This window comes from Arvicanthis niloticus, chromosome 4 (assembly GCF_011762505.2).
Source record: "Arvicanthis niloticus isolate mArvNil1 chromosome 4, mArvNil1.pat.X, whole genome shotgun sequence".
NCBI classification, from domain to species: Eukaryota; Metazoa; Chordata; class Mammalia; order Rodentia; family Muridae; genus Arvicanthis; species Arvicanthis niloticus.
This window is the reverse complement of record NC_047661.1, coordinates 32,854,268-32,872,716: the sequence shown is the minus strand read 5'-3', so window position 1 is coordinate 32,872,716 and position 18,449 is coordinate 32,854,268. Positions and strand designations below refer to the sequence as shown.

The window sequence follows — 18,449 nt, the reverse complement described above, 5'->3', positions numbered from 1 at the left end:
GCCTCACTGCTCTAGCATCACTGTATGTTGGGGCATTAGGCCATCAAAGGACAAAAGGCCATTCTCTGCTACATATGTATTTCGAGTCATGGCTTTCTCTGTGTATACTCTTTGGGAGGTGTTTTTTTTTTTCCTGAAATCTCAGGGAGGTCCAGTTAGTTGATACTGTTCTTCCTAAGGAGCTGCAAACCCCTTTGGATTCTTTAGTCTTTCCATTGTCAAATGCAATAATTGACTTTGAAAGACCTTTGGAAAATATGAGACAATATTTTAGAGAGGGTCAATTTCATAATTGACTTATATATTTTAAAAAGACAGTTCCTAAAATGGTTTAATTTGTAAACTTATGGAAAGGCACACAAGATTCCATCCTAGACAAAAAAATTATAGGAAATACATATCTTGCCATCGTAGACTATTGGAAGAAAGGCCATTGGTAAGTTTTGGTGTGGGTACAGCCTGGAATGCAGTGGAAATCCCAGCATATCTGAGAAACAGTGATCAGGAGATGATCACAAGGAATGGCAGAATTAAAGGAGTTACTGCTAAAAAATGTCTTCACTTAAATCAGTATGGTATGCCATCTAATAGGTATGCACCTTTTTATTACTAGGTATTTCAACATTTAACACTGCAGACTAGAGTTCATTAAGGTGAATTGAAGACATGGAAAGTTGAAAATCAAAGTAGCCAAAAAGGAAGGAACTTTATACAATATTTATATTTCATTACCTTTATAATATACTAGGAAAATGAATTTCTCTTTTCAGAAAGGAGTGAAAATGTGTGACTTGGTCAAGTTAAGGGTACTGCATGGGATAATCCTAGAGACAAATAACAAGGCATAAATTGTTGAACTTTGGAGGCCTCATTATAACAACATTTTTTTTTCCCACAAAACCAAATGAAAGACCCAGAACTATGTTCAGTTGTGTGGTAAAGTGAATAAACTTAAGTCTAATCAAAGGCCTCTGGGATAATACTGACATGTAAGTGTTACTTACTGCATGTATTCTGATAGCTTCCTGTACTGGTTATTGACATACTTCATAAGTGTTGCAGGAGGGTAGGTACAACTGTTAATTACTTCCCTATCATGTCAACTTTCCTACTGCTTTATGTACCAGAGAAACTCAACTTCAAGGTAGAGGCTTCTAAGTTAGATCCTGTTAGAATCAGTTGAACTCAGAGACATCTTTATAAGATTTATTTGGCAACAGGCACTCAAACCATCAATGCTGAGAGAAAGCCAAGGCCTATGTCAAACATTGATATTTTGGGGAAAGTAATTTAAAATATTTTAACAATTGGAAGGATTACTCTCAAAGAAATTGAATGAAATCATGGCTGGCAGTATAAATCTAGTCAGATTTATGAAGCTAGTGAGGTCATGAACATTAAAAAAAAAAAACAAACAAACCCTATCAGACTAATTTACTGGATCAGCTCAATTCCTTCCACCAGCATTCTAAAAATTATTCTTACACTGAAAAAAAAGTGAAGACATCAATTCTCACTATAGCAGCCTCTTTGTACAGCAAATCGAGACCATCATAGAAAACCAAAACTGGACACAATGAAGAGATCAGTGGATTGGGGAAAAACCCAGCACAAAAGAATACATGTACATCATAGCACCAGTGTGTATACCTCAGGGAACATCGCAGAAGTGGGGTTACAAAGACTAAGAGTCAGCACAACTGAAAGGCTGTTTTGAAATCTCAGAAAATGGATGCAAAATCACAATGATGGTAATATCAATGCGATGATCATAATTCATGTGTCAAAATATTACACTTAACTAAAGATGGCAGGCAGAATATTAGCCTTTTCTACAAGTCATACTCTAATGGATTGTCCAATATAGACTGTTCACCTTGGAAACCATACACATATACACAAAAAGGTATCCTCAAGTTCTGTTTCTATTTTTATATATAAATTCATAAACAAGCAAACACACACACAAACACACACACACACATACACACACACACACATATATATATATACAATGAGTTGGAGAGTGGGGTGCATTGCAACAGACTAAAGGGAGGAAAGGGATGTCACAGTGCTATAATTCAATTTTCAATAAAAATTTAAAATAATAATAGTAATAAATGGAACATTTAGAATGTATCTTAAAGGGATTTCAGGAGGGTCCTAGAAATAATGTGGTATTTATGAATTTCTTTACTAGGGAATTTTTCTATGATTTCCATATGTCAAATTTGAATCAAAGACTTTCTAGGAACACAAACCATGAATAATGAATGCTTGACACTGAGATAAAGGTCTCAGTTTATGTTAATAGATACCACATCAAATCTACTGTATACCTGTTTGGGTTTCTGAGTATATGTGATGCAAGTGCAAATGTATATGATCTGTGTGTGTGTGTGTGTGTGTGTGTGTGTGTGTGTGTGTGTGTGTGTGCATTTAAGATAAGCAGATCACTGGCAATATATTTAGAGCTTTGAGCTTATATTAGAGGACAGAGTCAAGTATTGGTCTTTTTCCCATCTCTTTTTGACATAGGAACTCTTTTGGTCACTACAGAACAACATGTTCATTCTAATCTGCAAATTTCATCTCCAGGTAGACACTTCTACTTTACAGGTGAATGTGCTACAACACCTAGTTTTGTTTATTTTTTTTTTGAAGTAAGTTTTGATGACCCGATTTCATGTCACAAAGCCTATATCTCAATTGCTTTAGACATTGACCGTTCATTTCAGACCATTTTCTACGTTCTTAAAACTGTGATTCACCTCTAATTTTATCATGTGTGGGGATTAATGTTGATCATCAATGGAATTTTATTTAGAACTATTTATGACGAAGGATTCTAGGCACAACTCTGAGGGAATATTTAATGTCATTAGTTTCTGTCTATGCTTATGTAACTATGTGGGCAAAGTAACACTGTAACTGGGCTGTACTATTTCTTAGGCATGGTTCCTGGAATGAATAAAAGAAGCAGCTCACTGAATATGAACATTCATCGTCTTCTGTTTCTCGACTAGGTGAATGAGTTCACTAGCTCCAAACTCGTGACATCAGAACTGCTGTATGATGCTATCCTGTGCCCTCAAATAATGAGCTATTGTTCCTAATGAAAACAATTTTCTAGAATACCTTTTCACAAAAATAGGAACATAAATTCTTTTTTAAAAAACTGTTGCTATAATGCACACGAGTGAGTCTGATTTTACTGTACTACTACAGAGTTGATTCTTAGCAACGGGGTCTGTTTTATGTTGAGAATCTAGAAGAATTTGGTCAGATAAACTCCCACTATTCATTTCTTGAGCAGTACTTAGAATGCCATTTTTATTGTAGTTTGAAAAAGAAATAATAATTGATTATAGTGGATCTTTCACATGAATACAGGTGCCTGAGTAACAGAGGTAGAGGACACAACTGAAAATGTCATTTTCCAAAGAGTATGTAGAATCATGAATCAGGCACATGGGATTCTCAGCAACAATGTAATTTAATAAAATTTATTATAATAGGTAAATATATGTAATACACACCATAAACATAAATATAGCAACTAAAACTATTTGTAAGAAATAATTCCTTTGTGGAACATTATATGTTGAAGTTTTTCCATTGTTCCATCCTAAATGAAACAGAAAACATCTTTATTAGACCAACATTCTCAGATGATAGATTCACCCCACTTCAGATAAGACTACATTTTCACGGGGTTTTCTGAACTCTATACAAAAAATTACTTGAGTGAACAGTATATCCTATTTTGAACGGTGTTAAGTGTTAAGTCAGGTATGTTTTATTTAGCATCTTTATTATTCTTCACATATATGTTGTAATGGATCCTGTGCAGCTTAATATTCATAGCAAATGCTAAGCATTTGGGAAGATTAATTCTCAAAGTAAATTAAACAGTGTTTTTATACAAGGATAGTAAGGCTTGTTGGTACATGGTTCAGACTTGTAATATATTTAATAGATTTTAAAATCAAAGAATTGTTTGAGTGATTTTTTAAAAACAATTTCATATCCAAGATATCTTACATGACTTATGGATTATGGGAAGAAAAGCGAGAAATATAGCAGGTAATATTCTGAAAGTCTTACAGGGGCTAAATAAAGAGTCCCTCTATCATACATACATGTAAGTATTTGTGTGTATGTGTGTGTGTGTGTGTGTGTGTGTGTGAGTTTGTGTATGTCTGTAAGAATACATATGAATATACACATAAATTCATATATAATTTAATTAAAGTATTGTTTAAAAATTTTTTCCCATACTCTAATATCATGATATGCACCAATGCTGCTCTGATATTTATGAAGTCAGGGAATGATATCATCCTTCCATTCATTTGATGACTAATTAAAACTTCTCTTACAAGTAGGACCTTCCTCCTGAGAAGGAGCAGATGAAATCTTTAATCGTCCAGTACTAGCATTTGAGGTTTTCCCACTGTGGCCACCTATAGCCTTTTCATAACAGGTGACTTACCAGCAGTATTTTGTGACATCTTTAGGTCATCAGACCCATCTTGAATATCACTACCAATTGTAAAATCATTGTCTTCCGAAACCTCTACATTGTTGTCAATCATGACTTGTCTAAAAGTCATCTGAAACACCAAAAGGCAAAACAAGATCCTCTGTCATTTTAAATACGTTACAAAATTGAAATCACTAAAAAATTGAAATATAAAATGATGAAGAAAATAGCAGTTACTACAAGCATATGTGAACCCGAGAAATGAAGTCTCTATCTAAAATGGAGATCCTTTTGCAGCTTGGATAACATAGTTAAAATTTCATACATACTGCAAAGAATGGAGGAACTAGTAAAGCAAAGTAAAAATTCAGAACTGATATGCTGCCAGAAAACACGTGGGTGGATCAAGTTAATGATTCAAAGGTTCTCAAATTGGTGATTTTTTGAGGGTGTGGGTAGGAGGTGGACTTTCATTGTGATGGTTTGAATGGGGTGCTTATCTAATTTCAGGCATCACAATGTATGATACCATCTTTGTGAGACCTTTTGGGCGTTTTAAGTGGCTTAGCTTTCCTGGAGGAAGTATGTCACTGGTAAGATTTAGAGTTACAGAAGCCATGTGCCATATGCTGTGTACTCTCTGTGCTTTATGTTGCTGCCTAAGATGAGAGCCGACAGGTCTCTGATTCCTGTTAGGTTGTCCTCCCTTCCTGCAGCCATGCTCCTCTCTCATGACTTTGAAGGAACGTACTCTCTCTACATCTCTAAGTCCCAAATAAATATTTGCTTCTACAATATTTACATCTATACTCCTGCTGTTTTATTAAAGAAATAGAAAAAAGAGTAAGAGAAGAAGTTGGTGAGAAGAGGGATCTTAGTCAAAAAAATGCCTGCCTCAGATTGTCCTACTGTGTAGGAAGTCTATGGGATATTGTCTTGATTAACAATAGAAATAGTAGGGCCCAGTTCTCCAGGATGGTGCCACCCTTGAGCTATTAATCAAACAAAGAAAGACATGATGTGCAGGACAGGAAGCACAACTCTTATACAGATTCTGCTTCAGTTCTTGCCTCCAGATTCCTACCCTGCTTCAGTTTGGGCCCTGACATTTCTCAGTAGTTAACTGATAACTAGAAATATATCATGAAGTGTAATTGTCCTCCATAAGTTGCTGGACAATTGGGAACTATTAAGGACTGACCACTAGCTAAGAAGTGTAATGTAGCTCCATCATGACCGATGGCAAAATTGTAGTAAATGTACAGCTCATTTCCTACATGAGGGTTTCACAACATGTGGACTGGGAGCAGAACCACACTTCTGTTCCCCAAAGCATTGGTGAATGATCCTCTTTTACTTTTTCTTCTCTTCTATGAATCTCTCTCTCATGACTGACAATCTAAGTTACTATTGGGATATTTCTCTTTCAAAGATCAGATCACAATTTTACTTCCTGTCTGTCGTGGCCTCTATTATGAAACCTAACATTTGTGTTTTAAGGATGCTTTTTTTTTTCACTATCCTTCTGAGACTTTTATATCCTTCCTCTGTGACTTCTTCATTTCAACTATCTTTGTCTAAAGATACTGTCACATTTAAGAAACTAAGCATATTTTAATCATTTTCTCATGGTTTTAGTCTGTAAAAATGATGACCACACACTGATTTACTCCATATTTTCACTCTTGGCAATTGATAACATGATTAAAAGTCAATGATGACAAAAAATTTCCGACTCCAAAAATACCTGAGGAATGGACAGTAATTCTCATGTGTCTAACATGATAAACGCATTTACATGTAGAATGAATTGCAGAGAAAAGCTTAGTGTTAAAACACTCTAGATATAAATGATTATTATGCACTAAGTGGAAATCTGGTACAGTATTAAAAATAAACTAAACCATATTAGGTGAGAATTCTATATAGTCCACTGGGGAATAAGGACCAATATATTGCAAAGAACAACATGTATATCTCGATCATTGATAATATCAAATAAAGATTTATAGATATTTTAAATTATAAGTTTTAATAATCTTAGACAAAATGTTATTAAGGTAGATTCAAAGCTAATATATAAACATGTACATATGTACACAGGTATATACGTACATAAATGTATGCAATTTACTTTTATATAACCAGAAGGGCAGTGAGTTGAGTAGCTCATAATTATCAAAATCTCATAACAATGAAGTACAACTATTATGTGATCCAAGTACAGCTACAATTGAAAACAAATAAACAAACAAATCCCTAGTTAATCAGGATTTTTTTCAACCTAACTGTAGTCTTTTGGACACACAGCAAGTTGTTGATTAAACATTAATATCTAAAACCAATATCTGAAAAGAAAGAAAGAAGAAACTAAAGAACAGAAGAACCAAAATGAATTTATTCACTTTCATCAAGCTACTTTAACGCTCTCCCCTTCCAATCTATTCCTGAAATAGATTGATGTATCTCCCACTCCAGAAGGATGCAATCCTAGGGTGTCCTTTAACATCAGTCGCCTTTCTGAGGTAGTCCCAATTCCTGGGTCACCATGAGGACTCTGGTCCCGAAAATCAGATCCCCTTAAATTTTCAGAGCCGTCACTCCCTACTAATGAGTTCCTGCAAGTCGGATCCCATAGCACATGAGGAGCTACGTGGAGAGATGAGAGGACCATGTCTAGGTGAATCCTGGAAGAGGTTGTCATTTTTGGTAACTCACGGAGAAGAGAGTTGTACAACAGGAAGTATGGTTGTGGCTTTTTTCAATGAAATACTATACAAAGGACAAAGAAGAATTTTACTGTTGATTGTCTAACAAGCAATGTCACATTACAAAACTCTAAAAATAAAGAAAAATGGGCATAAATGTTGTATAGATCAGCTAATTGTATAATCAGAATTCAAAGAAGGAAGAATATACAGCCAAAGTATTGCCTAGAATATCGTCTGCAAATCACTTCTCCCTGTAGAATCATGGAAAATTTTAAAAATTATGTACGAATATCTTTGTACTACATGCTACACACAGAACCCAAGGGAAGGTGTAAGTGTCCCTGGAAATAGAATGAATGAAGATAGTTACAGTCCATGTGAGTTTTGTGTATGGAAGCACAGTATTGTGGAACACTGAACCATAGTTTCCAGCCACTATGAAGACCGAGTTTAATATCTAATAGAGTATGAATAGACATATAACATGCTTGTGACACACTGGAACATAAGGGGTATATAGCACACTAGCGACCCTACACAATGCAGTAGTAAAAGCTTCCACTATAGGTAAGCCAGAGATGCTGGGGTCCTGGGTAGAAATGGGAGCTCAAAGTTTATCTTATCTAAGAAGTCATTCCATGGAGTATCATAAAGGAAAATGATTTAAAGAAGTCAAAGCTATATGTGACCCAGACCTTTCTAGGTAACTACAGTTAAGAAAGACATACTAGTAATAATTTCATGTTCTAATTAATGACATGTGTTTAACAGGTACAATACTCAAAATACTATGGTAATAATATTAGGATGCCAATGATCCACAAACATGATACACACTTACTTATTTAATTTAATCTCATACAGGAACTGAAACCAATAGTCTAGGCTGACCTGCACACAACTGTGTAGCACAGGTGGTCTTCCAAACCATGGCAGTTATAATGTACAAGAATCCCAAATGATGGGATTAGGTGCATGGTACACTACTCTTGCTTGACAAATGCACCTGTGTATAGATTGACTCTACATGTCTGAGAAAATGGAGCCTCTCAGAATAGGACACCATTCCTGCTTATAATCCTGTAAATACAAGCCTATGTACCTTCAAATTGCATTGCTTCTATCTTTGTGCAGTTCCTCAAGATCTTACTCTATCATTACCTTTGTATAGCAGAACTTTTTGCAAGCACAGAAGTTTCATCTGGGATACTAATCCAATTTTCATATGAATCTGAAGAAAGCATGTTTCCTTGTATATTTCTAGTGAAATCCTTGTGTAATGGAAACAAAAAAACAAGAAAAGTAACGGTCAGTGTACAGTGTAGAAAGTATGTGAAAACTACTTTTGTATAGAAAAATCATTTTAGACCAATGATTTTTGACTTGGGTGACACAATTCATTTGGGGGTCACAAATCATATATCTGGCATATCAGATATACTATATATTAGCCATTGCACTTCAAAAAAAAATTACCAAATTTCAGTTTAACAAAATAACAGCAAAATGATGTCATGGTTACAGATGACCACGGCATGATGAACAATATTAGTGTCACAGGATTAGGAAGGCTGAGAACAACTGGTTGAGACTTTCTTAGATTCCCAACCTGTCACCAACCAAAATGTTGGCTCAAAAGTGGAACATACAGGCCGAAGTTTATGTGTTCTTAACTAAGACTCGAATCAAAGAAGCAGAGTTCTGGCTCCAGAATTAGTGAAGTAATCTTACTATCTGTTCATACTGTCTTTCCTGGCTTCCAGTTCCCCACTACTACCTGCAATTGGAGACCTGCACTCGACTTCACAGCCTTATGCTCTGCCTGTCTCAAAGGAGACCACCTCCTATGTGGGACATCTAGATAGGAGCCTATCATAACTGCTCCCTGAGAGGCGCCACCCAGCAGCTGACTAAAACACATAAAGAGAGCTCAAGGACTCTTATGGACATGTTGGGGAAAGGATTCGGGGTCCCATAGGAATACAGGGACTCCACAGGAACACCAACACAGTCAACTAACCTGGACCACTTGGGAGCTATTAAGGACTGAACACTAACCAAGAAGCATACTGTAGCCCCATCATGACCTATGGCATGATTGTAGTAAATGTGCAGCTCATTTCCTACATGTGGGTTTCCCAACATGTAGACTGGGGCAGAACCACACTTCTGTTCCCCAAAGCATTGGTGAATGACCCTCTCTTAGTTTTTCTTCTCTTCTATGAATCTCTCTCTCAAGACTGCCAATCTAAGTTACTATTGGGATATTTCTCTTTCAAACATCAAATCACAATTTTATTTCCTGTCTGCCATGGCCTCTATTATGAATCCCAACATTTGTGTTTTTAAGAAAGCTTTCTTTTTGTTCACTATCCTTCTGAGACTTTTATATCCTTCCTCTGTGACTTCTTAGTTTCAAATATCTTTATCTACAGATACTGTCACCTTTAAGAAACCAAGCATATTTTAATCATTTTCTCATGGTCTTAGTCTGGAAAAATGATGACCACACACTGATCTACCCCATGTTTTCACTCTTTGCAACTGATTACATGATTACAGTCATTGATGACAAAAAAATTTCTGACTCTAAAATACCTGAGGAATGGACAGTAATTCTCATGTGTCTAACATGATAAACTCGTTCACATGCAGAATGAATTCCAGAGAAAAGCTTAGTGCTAAAATACACACTGGATGTGAATGATTATTATGCACTAAGGGAAATCTGGTCCAGTATTTAAAATAGACTAACGCATATTAGGTGGCAATTCTATAGAGTCCACTAGGGTAAAAGCATCAATATATAGCAAAGAACAACATGTATATCTCAATCAGTAATAAAATCAAATAAAGGTTTATAGATATTTTTAATTTTAAGATTTAATAATCTCAGACGTAATGTTATTAAGGTAGAATCTAGGCTAAATATATATATGTTTGTGTGTGTGGGTGTGTGGGTGTGTGTGTGTGTGTGTACGCACATATATATTGATGTACATATGGACTCATGCATATATGTACATAATTTTATGCAATTTGCTTTTATATGACCGGAAGTGAAGTTGAGTTGAATATTTCATAATTATCTCAATCTCATAACAATGACGTACAACTATCATGTGCTCCAAGTACAGCTACAATTGAAAACAAATAAACAAATCCCTAGTTAATCAGGATTTTTTTCAACCTAACTGTAGTCTTTTGGACACACAGCAAGTTGTTGGTTAAACTTCAATATCTAAAATCAATATCTGAAAAGAAAGAAAGAAGAAAGTAAAGAACAGAAGAACCAAAATGAAATTATTCACTTCCATCAAGCTACTTTAACGCTCTCCCCTTCCAATCTATTTCCTGAAATAGATCGATGCATCTCCCACTCCAGAAGGATGCAATCCTAGGGTGTCCTTTAACATCAGTCGCCTTTCTGAGGTAGTCCCAATTCCTGGGTCACCATGAGGACTCTGGTCCCCAAAAGAAAAATCAGATCCCCTTACATTTTCAGAGTGGTCACTCCCGACTAATGAGTTCATGCAAGACGGATCCCATAGCACATGAGGAGCTACGTGGAGAGATGAGAGGACCATGTCTAGGTGAATCCTGGAAGAGGTTGTCATTTTTGGTAACTCACGGAGAAGAGAGTTGTACAACAGGAAGTATGGTTGTGGCTTTTTCAATGAAATACTATACAAAGGAAAAGAAGAATTTTACTGTTGATTGTCTAACAAGCAATGTCACTTACAAAACTCTAAAAACAAAGAAAAATGGGCATAAATGTTGTATAGATCAGCTAATTGTATAATCAGAATTCAAAAGAAGGAAGAATATACAGCCAAAGTATTGCCTAGAATATCGTCTGCAAATCACTTCTCCCTGTAGAATCATGGAAAATTTTAAAAATTATGTACGAATATCTTTGTACTACATGCTACACACAGAACCCAAGGGAAGGTGTAAGTGTCCCTGGAAATAGAATGAATGAAGATAGTTAGAGTCCATGTGAGTTTTGTGTATGGAAGCACAGTATTGTGGAACACTGAACCATGTTTCCAGCCACTATGAAGACGAGTTTAATATCTAATAGAGTATGAATAGACATATAACATGCTTGTGACACACTGGAACATAAGGGGTATATAGCACACTAGCGACCCTACACAATGCAGTAGTAAAAGCTTCCACTATAGGTAAGCCAGAGATGCTGGGGTCCTGGGTAGAAATGGGAGCTCAAAGTTTATCTTATCTAAGAAGTCATTCCATGGAGTATCATACAGGAAAATGATTCAAAGAAGTCAAAGCTATATGTGACCCAGACCTTTCTAGGTAACTACAGTTAAGAAAGACATACTCAGTAATAATTTCATGTTCTAATTAATGACATGTGTTTAACAGGTACAATACTCAAAATACTATGGTAATAATATTAGGATGCCAATGATCCACAAACATGATACACACTTACTTATTTAATTTAATCTCATACAGGAACTGAAACCAATAGTCTAGGCTGACCTGCACACAACTGTGTAGCACAGGTGGTCTTCCAAACCATGGCAGTTATAATGTACAAGAATCCCAAATGATGGGATTAGGTGCATGGTACACTACTCTTGCTTGACAAATGCACCTGTGTATAGAGTGACTCTACATGTCTGAGAAAATGGAGCCTCTCAGAATAGGACACCATTCCTGCTTATATTCCTGTAAATACAAGCCTATGTACCTTCAAATTGCATTGCTTCTATCTTTGTGCAGTTCCTCAAGATCTTACTCTATCATTACCTTTGTATAGCAGAACTTTTTGCAAGCACAGAAGTTTCATCTGGGATACTAATCCAATTTCCATATGAATCTGAAGAAAGCATGTTTCCTTGTATATTTCTAGTGAAATCCTTGTGTAATGGAAACAAAAAACAAGAAAAGTAATGGTCAATGTACAGTGTAGAAAGTATGTGAAAACTACTTTTGTATAGAAAAATCATTTTAGACCAATGATTTTCGACTTGGGGGACACAATTCATTTGGGGGTCACAAATCATATATCTGGCATATCAGATATACTATATATTAGCCATTGCACTTCAAAAAAAATTACCAAAATTCAGTTTAACAAAATAACAGCAAAATGATGTCATGGTTACGGATGACCACAGCATGATGAACAATATTAGTGTCACAGGATTAGGAAGGCTGAGAACAACTGGTTGAGACTTTCTTAGATTCCCAACCTGTCACCAACCAGAATGTTGGCTCAAAAGTGGAACATACAGGCAGGAGTTTATGTGTTCTTAACTAAGACTCGAATCAAAGAAGCAGAGTTCTGGCTCCAGAATTAGTGAAGTAATCTTACTATCTGTTCACACTGTCTTTCCTGGCTTCCAGTTCCCCACTACTACCTGCAATCGGAGACCTGCACTCTACTTCACAGCCTTATGCTCTGCCTGTCCCAAAGGAGACCACCTCCTATGTGGGACATCTAGATAGGAGCCTATCATAACTGCTCCCTGAGAGGCGCCACCCAGCAGCTGACTAAAACACATAAAGAGAGCTCAAGGACTCTTATGGACATGTTGGGGAAAGGATTCGGGGTCCCATAGGATACAGGGACTCCACAGGAACACCAACACAGTCAACTAACCTGGACCATTGGGAGCTATTAAGGACTGAACACTAACCAAGAAGCATACTGTAGCCCCATCATGACCTATGGCATGATTGTAGTAAATGTGCAGCTCATTTCCTACATGTGGGTTTCCCAACATGGAGACTGGGGCAGAACCACACTTCTGTTCCCCAAAGCATTGGTGAATGACCCTCTCTTAGTTTTTCTTCTCTTCTATGAATCTCTCTCTCAAGACTGCCAATCTAAGTTACTATTGGGATATTTCTCTTTCAAACATCAAATCACAATTTTATCTCCTGTCTGCCATGGCCTCTATTATGAATCCCAACATTTGTGTTTTTAAGAAAGCTTTCTTTTTGTTCACTATCCTTCTGAGACTTTTATATCCTTCCTCTGTGACTTCTTAGTTTCAAATATCTTTATCTACAGATACTGTCACCTTTAAGAAACCAAGCATATTTTAATCATTTTCTCATGGTCTTAGTCTGGAAAAATGATGACCACACACTGATCTACCCCATGTTTTCACTCTTTGCAACTGATTACATGATTACAGTCATTAATGACAAAAAAATTTCTGACTCTAAAATACCTGAGGAATGGACAGTAATTCTCATGTGTCTAACATGATAAACTCGTTCACATGCAGAATGAATTCCAGAGAAAAGCTTAGTGCTAAAATACACACTGGATGTGAATGATTATTATGCACTAAGGGAAATCTGGTCCAGTATTTAAAATAGACTAACGCATATTAGGTGGCAATTCTATAGAGTCCACTAGGGTAAAAGCATCAGTATATAGCAAAGAACAACATGTATATCTCAATCAGTAATAAAATCAAATAAAGGTTTATAGATATTTTTAATTTTAAGATTTAATAATCTCAGACGTAATGTTATTAAGGTAGAATCTAGGCTAAATATATATATGTTTGTGTGTGTGGGTGTGTGTGTGTGTGTGTGTGTGTACGCACATATATATTGATGTATATATGGACTCATGCATATATGTACATAATTTTATGCAATTTGCTTTTATATGACCGGAAGTGAAGTTGAGTTGAATATTTCATAATTATCTCAATCTCATAACAATGACGTACAACTATCTTGTGCTCCAAGTACAGCTACAATTGAAAACAAATAAACAAATCCCTAGTTAATCAGGATTTTTTTCAACCTAACTGTAGTCTTTTGGACACACAGCAAGTTGTTGGTTAAACTTCAATATCTAAAATCAATATCTGAAAAGAAAGAAAGAAGAAAGTAAAGAACAGAAGAACCAAAATGAAATTATTCACTTCCATCAAGCTACTTTAACACTCTCCCCTTCCAATCTATTTCCTGAAATAGATCGATGCATCTCCCACTCCAGAAGGATGCAATCCTAGGGTGTCCTTTAACATCAGTCGCCTTTCTGAGGTAGTCCCAATTCCTGGGTCACCATGAGGACTCTGGTCCCCAAAAGAAAAATCAGATCCCCTTACATTTTCAGAGTGGTCACTCCCGACTAATGAGTTCCTGCAAGACGGATCCCATAGCACATGAGGAGCTACGTGGAGAGATGAGAGGACCATGTCTAGGTGAATCCTGGAAGAGGTTGTCATTTTTGGTAACTCACGGAGAAGATAGTTGTACAACAGGAAGTATGGTTGTGCCTTTTTCAATGAAATACTATACAAAGGAAAAGAAGAATTTTACTGTTGATTGTCTAACAAGCAATGTCACTTACAAAACTCTAAAAACAAAGAAAAATGGGCATAAATGTTGTATAGATCAGCTAATTGTATAATCAGAATTCAAAAGAAGGAAGAATATACAGCCAAAATATTGCCTAGAATATCGTCTGCAAATCACTTCTCCCTGTAGAATTATGAAAAATTTTAAAAATTATGTACGAATATCTTTGTACTACATGCTACACACAGAACCCAAGGGAAGGTGTAAGTGTCCCTGGAAATAGAATGAATGAAGATAGTTACAGTCCATGTGAGTTTTGTGTATGGAAGCACAGTATTGTGGAACACTGAACCATGTTTCCAGCCACTATGAAGACCAGTTTAATATCTAATAGAGTATGAATAGACATATAACATGCTTGTGACACACTGGAACATAAGGAGTATATAGCACACTAGCGACCCTACACAATGCAGTAGTAAAAGCTTCCACTATAGGTAAGCCAGAGATGCTGGGGTCCTGGGTAGAAATGGGAGCTCAAAGTTTATCTTATCTAAGAAGTCATTCCATGGAGTATCATACAGGAAAATGATTCAAAGAAGTCAAAGCTATATGTGACCCAGACCTTTCTAGGTAACTACAGTTAAGAAAGACATACTCAGTAATAATTTCATGTTCTAATTAATGACATGTGTTTAACAGGTACAATACTCAAAATACTATGGTAATAATATTAGGATGCCAATGATCCACAAACATGATACACACTTACTTATTTAATTTAATCTCATACAGGAACTGAAACCAATAGTCTAGGCTGACCTGCACACAACTGTGTAGCACAGGTGGTCTTCCAAACCATGGCAGTTATAATGTACAAGAATCCCAAATGATGGGATTAGGTGCATGGTACACTACTCTTGCTTGACAAATGCACCTGTGTATAGAGTGACTCTACATGTCTGAGAAAATGGAGCCTCTCAGAATAGGACACCATTCCTGCTTATATTCCTGTAAATACAAGCCTATGTACCTTCAAATTGCATTGCTTCTATCTTTGTGCAGTTCCTCAAGATCTTACTCTATCATTACCTTTGTATAGCAGAACTTTTTGCAAGCACAGAAGTTTCATCTGGGATACTAATCCAATTTCCATATGAATCTGAAGAAAGCATGTTTCCTTGTATATTTCTAGTGAAATCCTTGTGTAATGGAAACAAAAAACAAGAAAAGTAATGGTCAATGTACAGTGTAGAAAGTATGTGAAAACTACTTTTGTATAGAAAAATCATTTTAGACCAATGATTTTCGACTTGGGGGACACAATTCATTTGGGGGTCACAAATCATATATCTGGCATATCAGATATACTATATATTAGCCATTGCAGTTCAAAAAAAAAATTACCAAATTTCAGTTTAACAAAATAACAGCAAAATGATGTCATGGTTACGGATGACCACAGCATGATGAACAATATTAGTGTCACAGGATTAGGAAGGCTGAGAACAACTGGTTGAGACTTTCTTAGATTCCCAACCTGTCACCAACCAGAATGTTGGCTCAAAAGTGGAACATACAGGCAGGAGTTTATGTGTTCTTAACTAAGACTCGAATCAAAGAAGCAGAGTTCTGGCTCCAGAATTAGTGAAGTAATCTTACTATCTGTTCACACTGTCTTTCCTGGCTTCCAGTTCCCCACTACTACCTGCAATCGGAGACCTGCACTCTACTTCACAGCCTTATGCTCTGCCTGTCCCAAAGGAGACCACCTCCTATGTGGGACATCTAGATAGGAGCCTATCATAACTGCTCCCTGAGAGGCGCCACCCAGCAGCTGACTAAAACACATAAAGAGAGCTCAAGGACTCTTATGGACATGTTGGGGAAAGGATTCGGGGTCCCATAGGATACAGGGACTCCACAGGAACACCAACACAGTCAACTAACCTGGACCATTGGGAGCTATTAAGGACTGAACACTAACCAAGAAGCATACTGTAGCCCCATCATGACCTATGGCATGATTGTAGTAAATGTGCAGCTCATTTCCTACATGTGGGTTTCCCAACATGTAGACTGGGGCAGAACCACACTTCTGTTCCCCAAAGCATTGGTGAATGACCCTCTCTTAGTTTTTCTTCTCTTCTATGAATCTCTCTCTCAAGACTGCCAATCTAAGTTACTATTGGGATATTTCTCTTTCAAACATCAAATCACAATTTTATTTCCTGTCTGCCATGGCCTCTACTATGAATCCCAACATTTGTGTTTTTAAGAAAGGTTTCTTTTTGTTCACTACCCTTCTGAGACTTTTATATCCTTCCTCTGTGACTTCTTATTTTCAAATATCTTTATCTACAGATACTGTCACCTTTAAGAAACCAAGCATATTTTAATCATTTTCTCATGGTCTTAGTCTGGAAAAATGATGACCACACACTGATCTACCCCATGTTTTCACTCTTTGCAACTGATTACATGATTACAGTCATTGATGACAAAAAAATTTCTGACTCTAAAATACCTGAGGAATGGACAGTAATTCTCATGTGTCTAACATGATAAACTCGTTCACATGCAGAATGAATTCCAGAGAAAAGCTTAGTGCTAAAATACACACTGGATGTGAATGATTATTATGCACTAAGGGAAATCTGGTCCAGTATTTAAAATAGACTAACGCATATTAGGTGGCAATTCTATAGAGTCCACTAGGGTAAAAGCATCAGTATATAGTAAAGAACAACATGTATATCTCAATCAGTAATAAAATCAAATAAAGGTTTATAGATATTTTTAATTTTAAGATTTAATAATCTCAGACGTAATGTTATTAAGGTAGAATCTAGGCTAAATATATATATGTTTGTGTGTGTGGGTGTGTGTGTGTGTGTGTGTGTGTGTACGCACATATATATTGATGTATATATGGACTCATGCATATATGTACATAATTTTATGCAATTTGCTTTTATATGACCGGAAGTGAAGTTGAGTTGAATATTTCATAATTATCTCAATCTCATAACAATGACGTACAACTATCTTGTGCTCCAAGTACAGCTACAATTGAAAACAAATAAACAAATCCCTAGTTAATCAGGATTTTTTTCAACCTAACTGTAGTCTTTTGGACACACAGCAAGTTGTTGGTTAAACTTCAATATCTAAAATCAATATCTGAAAAGAAAGAAAGAAGAAAGTAAAGAACAGAAGAACCAAAATGAAATTATTCACTTCCATCAAGCTACTTTAACACTCTCCCCTTCCAATCTATTTCCTGAAATAGATCGATGCATCTCCCACTCCAGAAGGATGCAATCCTAGGGTGTCCTTTAACATCAGTCGCCTTTCTGAGGTAGTCCCAATTCCTGGGTCACCATGAGGACTCTGGTCCCCAAAAGAAAAATCAGATCCCCTTACATTTTCAGAGTGGTCACTCCCGACTAATGAGTTCCTGCAAGTCGGATCCCATAGCACATGAGGAGCTACGTGGAGAGATGAGAGGACCATGTCTAGGTGAATCCTGGAAGAGGTTGTCATTTTTGGTAACTCACGGAGAAGATAGTTGCACAACAGGAAGTATGGTTGTGGCATTTTCAATGAAATACTATACAAAGGAAAAGAAGAATTTTACTGTTGATTGTCTAACAAGCAATGTCACTTACAAAACTCTAAAAACAAAGAAAAATGGGCATAAATGTTGTATAGATCAGCTAATTGTATAATCAGAATTCAAAAGAAGGAAGAATATACAGCCAAAGTATTGCCTAGAATATCGTCTGCAATTCACTTCTCCCTGTAGAATTATGGAAAATTTTAAAAATTATGTACGAATATCTTTGTACTACATGCTACACACAGAACCCAAGGGAAGGTGTAAGTGTCCCTGGAAATAGAATGAATGAAGATAGTTACAGTCCATGTGAGTTTTGTGTATGGAA

The 18,449-nt window shown here is 36.3% G+C and overlaps 1 protein-coding gene across 1 annotated transcript in view; it reads right to left on the bottom strand.

Moving 5' to 3' along the window:
- Window positions 1-6,858: 6,858 nt before the first annotated feature.
- Window positions 6,859-18,449, bottom strand: part of LOC117707807 (rho GTPase-activating protein 20-like) — a 44,402-nt gene continuing 32,811 nt past the window's right edge. Inside the window, exons 12-18 of the mRNA XM_034501337.2 lie at window positions 17,929-18,115; window positions 15,595-15,704; window positions 14,310-14,496; window positions 11,980-12,089; window positions 10,695-10,881; window positions 8,359-8,468; window positions 6,859-7,258 (exon numbers count right to left, since the gene is read on the bottom strand). Of these exons, the coding sequence (XP_034357228.1) occupies window positions 7,201-7,258; window positions 8,359-8,468; window positions 10,695-10,881; window positions 11,980-12,089; window positions 14,310-14,496; window positions 15,595-15,704; window positions 17,929-18,115 (949 nt within the window). The 3' untranslated portion in view covers window positions 6,859-7,200. The remainder of the gene's footprint in view (window positions 7,259-8,358; window positions 8,469-10,694; window positions 10,882-11,979; window positions 12,090-14,309; window positions 14,497-15,594; window positions 15,705-17,928; window positions 18,116-18,449) is intronic.